This window comes from Marmota marmota, unplaced genomic scaffold (assembly GCF_001458135.2).
Source record: "Marmota marmota marmota unplaced genomic scaffold, marMar, whole genome shotgun sequence".
Lineage (NCBI taxonomy): Eukaryota > Metazoa > Chordata > Mammalia > Rodentia > Sciuridae > Marmota > Marmota marmota.
Genome location: NW_025999999.1, coordinates 3,848,226 through 3,862,885, shown reverse-complemented (window position 1 = coordinate 3,862,885; position 14,660 = coordinate 3,848,226). Strand labels below are relative to the sequence as shown.

Genomic DNA, 14,660 nt, shown 5'->3' with positions numbered 1-14,660 from the left:
TAAATGGCACTGGTTGCTGTTGCTGCTGTTGTTAGTCTCAGCACATACGCGACCCACGATGGACCCTGGGTGATGTAATTACAGAATCGCTCCGTCCTGTAGGATCGGCCTGTTGACACCAGGTCTACTGCCTGTTACTTACATCCAGGTCAGCTTTCACCCCCGGGGCTGCCTAATTAGGGACTCAGGAATGGTGCTGGAGTAAACCAAGCAATCTGACACCCAGCTGAGATGTCCCTTTCACGGTCACCATCTGGGTCAGAAGTGAGTGCCACCTGGAGGGATGAGATGTTTTGGAGCAGAGGTTGGAGTGGTAAACTGGAGCCCACACTAGTGGGGTTGCTGTGAGCCCTTGAAACTGCCCCGCCCAGTTCGGAGCCAGGAGGTGGCACGAGATCCTGTTCAATAGACATCAGCTTCCTTTCCTCTAGGGCCTTCTCCCACCTCACCTTCCGAGAAAGGCCTAGAAGATCAGGGCTGTGGGGAATCTGAATGATCATCCAGCTCTAGTATTTTTTTCTAGAATAAGGAATGACATGGCAGGCCCAGATGAGAGGCTCCATGTTCACCCCAGTTATGGTTCCTCCACGATTCCACCATAGTGGAGCGGACCACTCAGAGATATTTTCCCCTGGCTTTATTTACCTGGGACTGTGGTTCTCCTCATTCTCTGAAATTGCTCCAACTAGGCTTTGATGACTATCAGCCACCAAGGTTTCTCCTTTCTGAGCGGCTCGTGTCTTTGGCTATAAACTTACCTCTGTAAGCATCTTAGTCCCTCCTACTTCCAGTGGATCATCGGGTGTGGAACCTGGTTCTGAGCCTTTCCCTGCAGGGGCAGAACTCTAAATTCAAATTCACAAACCAGAGTCTGCTTCTTGGAGCACATCCAAATGTGGGTGAGTGAGAACAGGCAGTTTATAATCCTGAGATGCTAATCTACCTTTCCAGGTTCTGAATGTGGTAAGGAAAGTAATAAAGTGGGAGAAGAGAATAGGCTCCAGGCCTGAATGACCAATTAAGTCCCCTTTTAAATGACCAAGAGCAATATCTATAAGATATAAGCTAATTACAAGAATTAACAACAACCACTACCCAGGAAACTCAGACGCTCTTTAACGAATATCTGCAAGTTGAACCAAGTCCTAGCTCTGGCCTCAGTTCTAGATATATAGAGGAGGACATAAAAAAGAAGGAGGCCAAGATGACTGGAAACCACAGGAGGGATCAGAAGGCTTCTGAGGCAAAAGGATAAAATACTAGAGTGCCTCTTCTCTCCTGCCACCGTCCTTCCAATCAGCGTCCAGTGAACAGTTATGGAGCCAGTACTCTGCAAGCACTGTCCTAGGCACTGAGATGCAGCCTCCATGTCCCCATGGAGCCAGCTTTCCCAGTGGGGGATACAGACACCAAGCAAAGGTTCCAGAGGGATCTTCTAAGAAAGATGTGCAGTAGTGGATGGGATAATGAGGAACTGGGCTTGGCAGGGTCAATCTGGATGGATGGTTGGAATAGCCTCTTTGAGGAAATGACCTGGATGAACCAAGCCCCATATGATGAATAGAAGTGATGGGTAAATCTGAGAGACCATTGCAGGCAGAGGCCACAGCAACTGCAAAGGCCCTGCATGAGGGTGCATTCAAAGTCAAGAGAGGCGGTCAGAATGGCTGCAGTCATGGTATGAGACAGGAGAGGTGGGCAGTGGCCTGATGGCGTAAGGCCTGGGGAGGCAGGTTAAGGAGTGGGTAAGTGGAAGCAAGACCTGGAGTCAGAAAAATCTGCATTTGAACCCCGGCTTCAGGACAGATAGCCATGTGACCTTGAGCAAGTTACTTAACCTCTGAGTCCCAGATTCCTCATCTTTTAAATGGGGCTGATGATAATAACAGGACCGAGTTCACAGGGTTGGTGTGAGGAATAAATGAAAGGAGCCAAATAAAATGCCTAGCGGAGCACCTGGCACGTAGTCTGTGGTCAATAAATCCATCCACTAATATAGACTTCTGACTTCCAAAGCCACGGCTCACAGGCCTAGTCCTGTTTCTGCCGCCACCACTGAGAAAACCACCAGGTGGCAGTCTTTCCGGCTTTTCTGGTTACAGCCTGGTCAAGACTGATTTGTCCTTGTTTTCACCCAGTAGGAAAGTACAAAGCCCCAGTCCTCCAAACCCAGATGGGCACAGGGTTATTGAAATATACAAGGACTATTTTCTGATTACTGGAAACTGTATTGTAAAGAAGTCAGCTAAGAGTTAGACCTGGGTTCTAACATCTGCTTTGCCTACAGATCAGTAGAACTTAGCAATGCGCTGGATCCTTCTGAGACTTGACTTCCCCATCTTCTCCACCATGGTATTATTGTGAGACTCACATGAAGTACTGTATATGGAATGGCTAGACACTGTCTAGAGTGGGCTTGAGTGACAGTCCCAGCTTTGCTCTTACTTGTTATTCCTTTAACCTCAGCTTTTCATCTATAAGATGGACATGTAGCAGAACCATAGACTGGTTGTGCAGATTAAAGCAGCAAAGCTCTTGAACAGAGCCAGCCCGTGAGTGTGGACTCTGTGTGAGCTGTCATCATGGGGAAAGCACCATTTCCATGGATCAACTTGGGACCTCAGGCTGTGATGGCTTTGGCTGGGGTCACTGCTGCAGAGAAAGAACATTTGACAGAGGATGGAGGATGAGACAGCCACAAATAAGCAGAGAGAGGGAAGAGTTCCACATGGAGATGGGGAACCAGGTAACCAGAGGGAAACATCTCTTCCCCACAGTGCTTTGGTCACAGGGGGTCAGAGGATACAGAAGGGGCATCACCTGGTGGTACATCTCTCCAGCCTTTGCTAGTCCTTATCTGTTTCAGCAGGAGTTGGGCATCAATTCCCTGCTGTATTGGAAGCTCCTTGAAGGCAGAGAAAGTCTTATTTATCTTTGTTTCCCCACAGGCCTAACAGAGCCCGCACCTAACAAGCTCTGGATAAATGCTTGCTGGTGAGCAATCCATCCTGGGCCATATGCTGAATTGGTTACATCCCAGATGACCCTGGGCTATGCACTGAGCCGGAACTCCACCAGCCAAGCTCAGAATTGGATGCTCTGCGTATGACCTGGGGATGCTGGTTACTCTGTGCTAATGTCCTTACCTGTAAATGTGAGCAGACTATATCATGGACACCGGCAGAAGGGGAAAAGGTGCAGGCACCAGCTGGTGTTCCTGGGTTTCCCATTTGTCTGTGACCTGTCTCTCCTGTCTGGAAGGCTCTTGGGAGGCTGGCACGTGGCAGAGAGTGCTGGATAATTGCTTAATGGAAGGAATAGTGTAGGAGGAACTGCAGACGCACAGGGAAGGGCAGCGGGCATAATGGAAGAGGCTGGGCATGCCAAAAATGAGCACCCACATCCCTAACCCCAAGCTGCCCACATGAGAACTTAGGGAATCTTTCTGAGCCTATTTCCTCATCTCCTCTATAGGGAAAAATATAAATACCCACGTCTTGATCATAAAGAGCATGATGCCTGCACACAGATGCTTGTTGACTATCTCAGTGAGATACTGCATGAGACAATGCTTTGTACATACTAAAGCAGCCCTGCTAAAACTTTCCCACCAAAGTGCTCTAATGCAGCACAGAGGGTTATCATGTACCTCAACCCTGGGGCCCTGGAAGACTCACCCACTGGGAAGGCTGAAGGTCTTATGAAAGCTCCTACTTTCTCTATAATATCCTTGCGTGATTTTGCATTCCACTCCACAATATACCCAGATTTATTAAAAGTGATTTTGTATTTTTAAATTCTTACAAGTTAAATTACCCACCACTCCTCCTCTTGCCCCTACCCCTAGAAGATTTTCTAGTAGAAGTGGATACTCTAGGAAGGTGTAACACTTTCATCTGGAGCATGCTGTGTTCCCAGAATACTCCAGCACCCCTGTTTAAAGGAGCATTGGGAAAGACCACTCTGCCGGCTTAGTTATTTGTGTTTAGTATTTTGATGGGCCAGCCTCTGCTGCTTTCCTCATTTAAAAGGGGACTTAATTGGTCATTCAGGCCTGGAGCCTATTCTCTTCTCCCACTTTATTACTTTCCTTACCACATTCAGAACCTGGAAAGGTAGATTAGCATCTCAGGATTATAAACTGCCTGTTCTCACTCACCCACATTTGGATGTGCTCCAAGAAGCAGACTCTGGTTTGTGAATTTGAATTTAGAGTTCTGCCCCTGCAGGGAAAGGCTCAGAACCAGGTTCCACACCCGATGATCCACTGGAAGTAGGAGGGACTAAGATGCTTACAGAGGTAAGTTTATAGCCAAAGACACGAGCCGCTCAGAAAGGAGAAACCTTGGTGGCTGATAGTCATCAAAGCCTAGTTGGAGCAATTTCAGAGAATGAGGAGAACCACAGTCCCAGGTAAATAAAGCCAGGGGAAAATATCTCTGAGTTCTTACCTGTCCTGGGAGGTATCTGGTCAGGCCTGCTGCATACCTAGTCCTCCCCGCTGCCTGTGCACCAGTTCCGCACTCAGGCCCTGAGACCCACATTCTGCAAAAGCGAGTTGCTCTCCAGCTCTTAAAGACCTCCAGGGGAGCAGTTTCTACAACCTCTGCAGGAATCTGTTCTAACATCTCACAACTCTCTCGCAGAAAGGAAAGGCTTCTTTCCCTCAAGTCGCAATTCCGTTCTGTTGCAATGAGCATGGAGTTGCTTCTATTCTCTACCAGTTTGAGCTGCACATAAACAAGTCTAATTCCTCATGATTTTCTCCTGGTCTTGCCAGAGTGTGGAAGAGAGGCTTGGTCAGCCCTCATCTACCATGTACACAGCACTGCCTCCAGGCTGGGCTGCTGCCTCTGAGGTGTGAGCAGTGGAACAGTGAAGCCCCACAGGGATGAGCCAAGGGTGGTCCCTGCTCCCTTGGGTGCCTGGAAGTGAATCAACTGACACTGATCAAGTGCCTCCTGTGGGCCAGATCCTGAAGATGTTTATGAGAAATATAAAATCAGGTCTCTATCCTCAAGGATAGCACCGTGGAAGAATCGATGACTTACTCAACCCTGGACAGTAAGAAATGCACTAATTTTGGCCCAAGAGACTAAATTTGCACACCAGCTCTGCTATTCAGTAGCTGTGCTATGTGGCGCAAGCCACTTCACCTCTCTGAGCTTTTGTGTATATGTCTACCTCATAGGTGAGCATTAACAAAGATTTTCTTATTCTGTAAAGTGCTCCACAAATTAAAGGATTTCTGTAGATCGGAGTTGGGAGATATGAAGGGCAGAGGATCTACAGATCAGCTATGATAGGAAAGCAGACATGCCATGCTGAAGGGCTGCGTGAGAGAGAGGGATGAAATGAGTAGCATTTCACAGGAGGGAAAGGCAGCAGGAGGTGACAGCTGGGCACAGAGGTCAAAGCAAAGAGAAGGGAAGAAGAATGATTGTTAGCATTTGTAGCACACCCACTACATGCCAGGAGCCCTACTAAGTGCTCTGCACGCTTGATCTCACATGTTCCTTACGCAAGCCCTGTAGTGAGGTCTGGTCACTATCATGGTGCCCCTGCATCTGGCAGGTCATAACATAACTCAGGACCCTGGGGCTGAACCTTTAAGAAATCTATCCTATTTTCAGTAGAACTTGGTGTCAGGGTGAGGGTAGAGTTTCAGAACAAATCAGAAAAGAAACAAGAAAGAAAATGCTCAACAAGCCCTGGTTAATGAAACCAGGGTGGAATAATCAGAAATAATATCCCTATTATTTGTAACATGGGTTCCTTTCCAGAGAGGCCATCAGTTTTGTTGACCTGTTCTCATTAGCCCTTTTAGAGTCCATCTCCTCCTTCTTCCCTCCCTCACCCCTTGGGTGTGTGTGTGTGTGTGTGTGCGCGCGCACCCCTTTCTATCTTCTTTCGTGTCAAAGCTTGACTCTTTGTTGCTGACAAGATCTTCAGGCTTGTTTTAGACATTGAAAACAGACTATAAGCATCTCGCCCAACCCTCCCTCCCCTTTCCCTCTTCTGATTCTTCCCCTCCTTTTCCTTTACTCCTTCCCGTTCACCTTCCTCTCCTGTCCATTTTCACGCTCTTCCCTTAGGATGAAGTTGGCAAAGGTAGCCCGAGCCCAGGACTCTCCCTGGCACTCACTGCTAGTGAATGTCTGGTACCACTACCCAACTGCTCAAAGGATTTGTGTTCCTTTTCTTCTCTAGACTGGGATCATGAGCTCACGTCTGTCAGAAATCTGGCTGAGTTGGCAGCTGGACATGCCAGACCAGGAGGGGCTGGAACCTGGAGCAAGATCTGCCCACTGAGGCAGGGCCAGGATTTGAGGGGGTCCTGGCAGCTGGTGGTAGGAGGAAGCAAGGCCAGGCTGGGGGGTGTCAAAGGAAGCTGGCATGAGGCAGTTGGCAGAGACTGAGAAGGCAGTCGATGTCAGCAATATGGGGCAGCAGGTGGCAAAGACTCAATCACAGGGAGGAAAGTAAGGTATCTGGTCCCCAGACTCCTAGACCCTGAGGACCCCTGTCATAGGGTACAGTGCCAGGAAGAGAGAATGAGATAGAGACGCAGTTATTGCAGCTGGAGGTACCAGACAGAGATCTGTCAGAGGAAAATGGAAAGTCAGGTCCTGGGACCAAGGAACAAAGGCAAAGCATCCCTGCTACTGACATTGGGGTCCAGGGAGCCCCCTTACCACAGAGGGCATTGCTGTCTGAGCATTCTGGGCAGGTATGGAGAGTTGTGCATTCAGAGGTCCCCCAGGGCGGCTTCTTTTCCTGTTTCTCTCCCTGCTTCATACTCTCGGCCAGCCCCTGGGATTGCATAGCCACCCCAACTATAGTGTGGAAAACCCCCAAAGCACATTCCACACGGGGGCAGGACAGTGCCTGGAACCCAAACCATCTCAGGCACAAACACAATGAGCAGGATATGCCTGCATGTCTCCCCCAGGCTCTCCTCCAGCCCTGAGCGGCTCTGACTGATTGCTCCCAGGATTCTATCATGTCCTCCATTTCTAGTGTCCCTTTCCTGGTCTGTGCTCTACCTGTAAGAGTTTGCCTATAGCTGTGGTCCCAATGCAATCTGTGCTGAGCTAACTCTGGCCACCTGGAAGACTACCCTTGGTGTCCGCCACAGTCCTATCCCTGGAAAGAACTTCCCCCAGGGTCTGTGACTTCTCCAAAAGAGCTTCTGCCCCCCTTTACCTCTTCTTGCCTCACCCAACCCCACCCTCTACATCTGCCACTTACAAGTTGACACAAGTACATATGAAACTCACCGGCCATTTGATACACATGTACTTGGTGCAGGGATGAGGGGATGGAGGGGGAAACTACGCTGTAATACGGTTTGAGTTGAGAAAGGGTTTCTTCCTTGTACCCCTTAAACTTCCCATCTTTAACAGCTTCTGCTTTCCCATTTTCTACTATGGCTGCTTCTCCACACCCTCACAAAACATCCATTTCTTTTGGGACAACCAAGCCTAAAATACCATCCTACAGTCCCTTATCTGCAATTCCAAATCCCCAAATCTATCTTTATTCATTTACTTATTTTAGTTGTAGTTGGACACAATACCTTTATTTTCATTTATTTATTTCTATGTGGTGCCGAGGATTGAACCCAGTTCCTCGCATGTGCTAGGAGAGCACTCCACCACTGAGCCACAACCCCAGCCCCCTCCCCAAATCTTAAAGTTAAAAGATTTTGGGGTTTTTTTTTTTGTTGTTGTTTTTAGTTCAGTGCCAAAACTCATCTGGTGACAAATCTTGACCTAAACTGATGTGAAGACACTTTATCTTCACACCCACTCAGTGTAAAGATTCCTACATTTGATCGCAGAAGTAGGAATGCATCTGATTTTGAGATGTTGTTCCTAGACCCCAGGGGATGGTTCCACATGTTTGGTCCCTTTCTGAATTCTAAAACACTCCTGGCTTCAAGGATTTCCAAAGGAACCTGGAGGGCATTAGAGGAATTAGAAATTTCAGGACCACAATTGCTTGGCCTGTTGAACTCTACCCTCACAAGTGCTGAAACCAGACTGCTGAAGAACTCCCCTGATAGAATACCTCTGTCATTTCCTATTTCTCTGTTCTTCTCCAGCACCTCTGGTCCGTTGTCCCCTTACCTGGCCAGCTGCAGGAAAGTGTGAGAACATTACAGAGTTGTTTTGTGCAGAGAACCTATTCACATCTGGATGGCTAATGCTAATAATTAACCACACTGGTTACTAAATCTGTAGGGTTTAGGTGAGGTGAGGTGCCACAGCTGGGGCTGCTGCTCACAGCTTCCCAGGCAGAGAGGGAGGTGAGAACAAAACCAAGAGAGGTGTGCTCAGATGCTTGGGATTGAGTGAAACTGGCTAATTACCAGTCACTTGCTGTCTCCCTGAGTTGGAGTTTCTGGCTAAGGAACGTTCATGGATCAGACAGAATCTGACAACCTGCAACTTATTTCCACACTAAGAAGGTGTCAGGGACCAAGATGCAAAGTATGCTGTGGAGATAGTCTCTCGGGTGTCAGGACCTTCCTTGGGCACATGATACAGATGCCTTCGGGACAGGGTGGTGGCACCATCTAGCAGAGTGCAGAGCCAATTGCTCTCCTTAGGGAGACAGTAGGGGATCAAAAATGCTCCAGAGGTGGAGTCTATTTACAGCTAGGTGAAAGGTCTTAACTTGGACCCCCTCACACACACCTCAGTTCTAATGATCCAATCCCCCAAATTGCATGTAAATATGTGTAAATATTTTTCTGAGAACAAATCTACAACATTTATCAGATTCTCAGAAGGTTCAAAAGGATCTTTGGTCCCCAAAGGCAGGTGATTATAAACCAGAAGGTCTCCTAACCACCCCTGGAGAAGCAGATTAACATCGGGCAGAGTCCCAAAAGACTCAGGGTCCCTAATGATCCTGAAATTATACTCAAGGGATATGTGTGTGTGCATGTGCGTGTGTAAATGTGTATGTTTGTATATTTTTCTAGAAAAGGAATTCAATAACTTCTGCCAGATTCTCAAATGTGTCCACAATCCTCAAAGGATTAAGAACATGAACTCAAAGAGCTAGAAGGTTTGTCTATGCTTAGTTCACAGAGACCTGAAAACATGGTTCACAGTAGTTCTGCTCAATATCTGGGGATAACAGGATCCAGCCAGGGGCTGGCTGGTGGGGCCTTCCATAAAATAACACATCCGCGTTATTTTAAGAGTCAAGTGCTCAGAAGTCAGGCTACTAGGTGACTGTCACAAAACCTTCAGTAGATGGAAAAACAGCCTTGGCTTCTTCCCACTCTAATGGCAGATTCCCAGATCTTTCTCTTCCTAAGCTCTGAGCCCCAGCTTTCAGAAGCCTAAAGAAAGCCTACTCCCAAGAGTTCAAAATTCATTCTATACTTAGTGGGTGCCTACTATGTGTCAGGTTCTAGGTGTAAAATAAGAGACTTGCCTTCTCTGTGTTATCGATCTAGGCCAATTTCCTGCCCTAGACACCAGTATTTCGGGCCCTGCTGACCAAGCGCGTTCTTCTGGAGCTTCGCACCCAAAGGACCCAGGTCTAGAGAAGCAGAAGCCATCCCAACCCACCACAGCAAGCTGGGGGTGAGGAGGGGAGAAGCAGTACCTGTGAGCAAAGCAGTGTGGGAGGCTGAGAGGACACCAGGGAGCCAGAGCAGGTGGACCAGGCTCAGCTTGGGCACTGCTGGAGTGGGAACTAGAGGGGTGGAGTTGGGTAAGAACACTGCTGGGGGCGCGGGGAGCCAGACGCGGGGAGCGGGACGCAGGGCGCTGGGTTTGTGAAGCAGACGCTGCCCGCAGCCTCTTTGGCAGCCGCCCCTGATCCCGGAGCTCTGCTCGCCCGCCCCCCGCCCGCTAGGGCCGTGGCGAAGCTCTGCTCCTCATACAGAGCAGTCCCGAAGAGGCGCTCGGACACGTCCCCAGGCTGGATAAAGATCGGCTCGGCGCTCGCTCCGCAGCACGAAATCTCGCCATCAGCGCTGCTACCGCGGCCGCTCAGGTCCGCCCGGAGACGCCAGATCTCTATCTCCGGGGAAACGAAAAAGCAGTGTCCCCGCTCCCGCCGCCACCCTCTCGGTCCTGCGCCTGTCTCTTATANCGCCATTGGCTGCGGGCCTCCGCCAGCCTTTACATAAGCCCGGGCGCGCTCGAGTGGAGTTGTATAAAGCGAGCGCGAGGCGTCGGGGCGGGAGGCTCGAGGCCAGCCCGGGACCGGGGCTGGGAGCTGCAAGGCGGCAGCGGCGCCGGCGGCGGCGGCAAAGGCTGTAGCGAGCGCCCGCGCTCCGACGCCCCCAGGCGGAGGGGCTGAGAGAGCCCGAGGATGACTCCCTGCGCTGACCCCGGCGTGAGTACCCACTCCCGGAGCCCCCACCCCCTCAGGCAGAGAAAGTTTCGCCAGGTCTACGCGCCGGTTCCCATCCGCTCTCGGGGGTGGCTGGAATGCCGCTGGGAACCTGGCAAGACCGAGACCGCGAAGGCAGTGGTTTTGCTCCCAACTTGCCAAGAGGCGCTGGACTCGATTGGCGCGCAGAGCCTCCCCCGCGGGCCGGGGTCTAGGAGGTGGGAGCCGAGGTGTAGGGGCGACGGACTGCAGCTGGCAGAGAAGGTGTCGGGGGCGCACTGGAGGTCAGGTGTTTGGGGAGGGGACACGGGGACTGGGAGGGGGCGGAGCAGGTGAGGAAGGCTGTGCAAGGGGTATCCGGAGTCACCCAGCCAGCCAGGCTCAGCTTTGGCCGGGCCGGGGAGGCTACTGGTCTTAGCTCAGTGTCTACGCTTGGGGAGGGGTCATCGGGGCTGGACAAGAGCCCCTGGGACTGGCTCTCCCTCCCCGGGGAAGCCGAGCTCTTTCCTCTGCACAGCGCTGGGTGGCAGAGAGCTCTAGGAGTGAGCCCCGCGCGCGGCATAGCTGCCAGCCGCCTTTTGCTGGACCGAGGTGTGGTCTCGCTTTCAGGCTGTCTCAGGCAAGCCTGCTTCAGACATTCCAGGGGAACCGGGCGAACCCCTCGACACTGTGGAAGCCCACAGAGGTTCTGATGGGGCCGTAGGCCGGGCTTGGGGGCATGCCCAGCAATGCAGCGCGCTTCTTTGCAGTACATTAGTTGGGAGCCTGGTTAGTCCCGCTTCTGCAGAAACCAACTCAAGAATCCAAAGTCATCCCAGCCTGAATGCGAGCCTCCCTAGGGGTGGGGGTGGGGGCTTCTTCTGTGAATGACTAATGTTTCTTGTTGCTTTTGTTGGTGGGTTCATCTAGTATGCCTTCTGTGTGTCCCAGGAGGTGATTGAGTTCTCCAGGCAGGACACATTCTTGAGTCGCACTTGAGGTACCTTCTGGGATGGGTGCAGGAGTTCCCAAGTGAAGCCAGGTGGAAAAGAAGGCAAGGGGGGGTGCCAGGAGTAGGGGACTGTTCCTGTGGTGCTGTCTTGAGTGCTGGGAGAACTCGTGTGGGAAGAGAAAAAGCTGGATTGCAGATTTGGGACCCTGATAACTAGGGGCAGGAAATACCCAGGACTGAATTAGAGCTAATTCAGGCAGTCATATCATACCTCACTCTCAGCCATGCGAAAGGAGAAGTGGAGGATGGAAGAGTGGGAACATGGCGGTTGTTCTGATATGGTCCTTGAGGAATGTTTTCTCTCTTTCTGACTTGATTAAGAACATCTTTCTGACAGTGAGCCCTAAAAGTCATTTTAAGGGAGTTTAGGGTCTTGGTGCTGGTATACAGGACCACAATTAGAATAGTCCAGTTTCCAGTTGGTCCTAAAGGACTCTGGAGAAGGTCCAAGGTAGGTGGTGGTTACCTGCTCTATAGATGCATGGTTGGGGCTGTATCCTTCACCCTACGCCATCTCTGAACACAGGGCTGAGTTCAAACTCCAGTGATAGCTGCCTCCACCTGGAGATCTTTTATGGGGGCTGGCAATTCATTCCCAAACCCCAGCTCCAACCTCTGCCTGCCTGAAGTCAACATTTTTCTGCTGCATTTCCCAAGACCTTCTCTCCAGTGGGGATTTGTGTAATGAAATACCTGCTTGTTGCTCTTTCTTCCTTTTTTCTCCATCTGGGCTGCACCTGGTGTTCTGAACTCTTGAGTTTATTCCTTTACACCTTGATGTTTGCCTAGGGCTTCCTATGGCTGCACAGGGGTATCTCTGTAAATGTGTGGACCAATGGCCTGTTTAATCCTAAGAAGTGAAACATAGACTCTTATAGGGAGAGGGACACCAGCCAAGGAAGTAGTTCTCTTAAACATCTTATGACAGCCAGGGTTGGTTCTCAAGCTTCCTTGCTGCCTGCCCAGTTGGTGGGAGCTTAAAGGTGAAGCAAATTTCCTGGTGTCCAGTAGGGGGCACCAAGTGTACCTAGCTCAAGACTACTGACTTTCTCACTACTTGCCCTTCACTGGCCATAGAAGTTAATGCTTTAAGCAAACTCAGACCTGAGCCCTCAACCAGTGGCCATTGACACAATTAGAGCCATTCCACCACATGCTCTCTGGACTTCAGGTGGTCCTGTGACCTCAAGTGCAATGGGACAGGTGCTCACACTACATTGCAAGGAGACAAAGCTGGTACGCAGCTCCACCCGCTCTCTGTGATAATTCCTTTGTACCTGGCACTGGTGTGTTCTTTGAACTCCTTTTCCTTGAGGGCTCACAGAACCCAAGAATATCAGCTAGAAGACGGGAGCCTTGGGAAGTATCTAGTGCAGCCTCATCCTATCCCCAATATTCACGTATGCACTTAATTTGCCAATGACAAAAGTGAAGCCCAGTAAAGGCAAGTATCTTGCCCAAGGTCACATGGTTGTTCAGTGGAAGAGTTGGGACTAAGTCCTAGGATTTTTGATTCTTTATGTGTAGCTTTTTCCACTCCAGTGACCCGTTTCCTCTTTAGTGTGAAGATGAACATATGTTCTCTCTACCATCAGCACTGGTAATTATTGACTGACCAGACTTTGGTAAATTAATAGCTCTATTAAATTTAGGGGAATTTCCTTTAAATCTGTATCCAGAATGAGGAGATAAAGATTCTGGGAATGCATATGCACTGGTCATGGAAATCTCTAAGTATTGTTTCCCTTTCCTCCACTATCTTATCTCATGACTCCAAGTGGGCTTCTAGGCAAAAGCCATGCAACTCCAGCTTTCTATTCATGAACTTAGGAACCAGAAGTACCCAGGGCCTCACCATGGTCTTCGAATCCAGGCCTGGCGCTCTTCCTTTCCTCTGCTAAGACATGCTGGAGTGGAGTCTCTCTGTCCTAGGTTCACACCCTCCTGGTGGGACCTCTCAAACTCAGATCGTGGATGAATTGGACAGTTTCCAAAGAGCATCTGCCAATTCCCCCATCCTTGCTGCTCCCAGTTCAAGGTCAGAGAGCTAGGATGTCCTATTTTTGCAAAATCCTCTTATTCAAGCTTCTTAGATGATCTGAAAGATACTACCATTTCCATTGCCCTTTCTTCCATTCTGTGAGTCTCACTGCGCAAGGCCCTGGGAAGCGGATTTGCTGAGTGACACATGGGCTGCTCGCTCTGTTTCCCTCTCCTCATCTAGTTTCTTTGTATGCTGTATGGACTTCTTCAGGGTTCCCTCAGGGCCTTAGCAGACTTGGTGGCCTAACCTCATGAGGAGCCCACTGTTGCCATGCCAGAATTCTGAGAGTAAAAATTTTCTGCTATCCCTAAGACTCACCCAAGGGATGCCTGTTGCCAGGGAAGATGCTTGAGGATGCTCTCCTCCCTCAGGCTCCCAGACAAGAGGGTCTTCATTGGCAGGAGAGGAGGGAGGTGAGGCGAATGTGGCCCTTTATTTAAGTGGAATTCTGAGAGCTATGCTTGAGTCCCTGGCCAGCTCCCTGCATTAGCTGGTGAAGTGGTCTAGTTCTGGGTAGAGCCAGAGGAATATAACTACATATGATATAGGTAAAGCGCAAACTTTCTGGATGTTTGTTTAATGAGGCAGGGTACAGAGTCTGAGAATGGCATTAGATGCTGAGCAAACAAGAAGTTGTCCCTTTCATGAGCCTCACTAGGTGGTTGACCTGCTCTCACTATTAATAGTGAAGACAGAACCTTAGAACCTGACTCACCAGTTACTGGCTTAGAGACCTTGAACTTGACCCCTGCATGCCTCAGTTTTCTCCTCAGCTATGTGGTGAAGCTGGAGACCCTGTGATGAGGGGTGGGTAGCAAAGACCAGGGGAGATGGTCTCTCATGTGCCTGTGCCCTTGGGAAGCTGTGAAGAGGTATTCAGCTGGAAGGGGAGATTATTGCTGGATCACTGGGAACCACACAGAGTCCTCTTTTCCCCTGCAAGCGAGGCCAAGTGTCCAGGTTTGCACATCTGCCTCTGCTCACAGTGACATCTAGGCTGACGGACAAGGCCTTCTTGGCAGGGCTCCCTCCTAGCCTTCCTCCCTCTCCCATTTCAGGGTTTTCACTTTGGGGTTCTGCCATGCTTGGGGGAAAAGAAATTTTACAGGTCCCAGGATAATTCTGAATGTGATGGAGGGCCCTGAGCTATTGATTCCTAAGGAAGGATCTTTCTGCTGGGAGAAGCCTTCCTCAGAGCCCAGTGATTTAAGAGTGCTGACAAATTTGTGCTCACCGAGCCTCCTGCAGGCTGCAGATACAGAC

At 50.1% G+C, this 14,660-nt stretch overlaps 1 protein-coding gene across 5 annotated transcripts in view; it reads left to right on the top strand.

Annotated features, from left to right (window-relative positions):
• The first annotated feature begins 10,119 nt into the window (after positions 1-10,119).
• Positions 10,120-14,660, top strand: part of Crtac1 (cartilage acidic protein 1) — a 134,428-nt gene continuing 129,887 nt past the window's right edge. The window contains exon 1 of one of the 5 annotated variants that reach the window (XM_015494601.2): positions 10,120-10,365. In XM_015494601.2, coding sequence (XP_015350087.1) covers positions 10,342-10,365 — 24 coding nt within the window. In that variant the 5' untranslated portion in view covers positions 10,120-10,341. Of the gene's footprint in view, positions 10,366-10,530; positions 10,647-14,660 lie in introns of those variants that run through there. The other 4 variants (XM_048807104.1, XM_048807107.1, XM_015494599.2 and 1 more) reach the window with 4 other exon arrangements.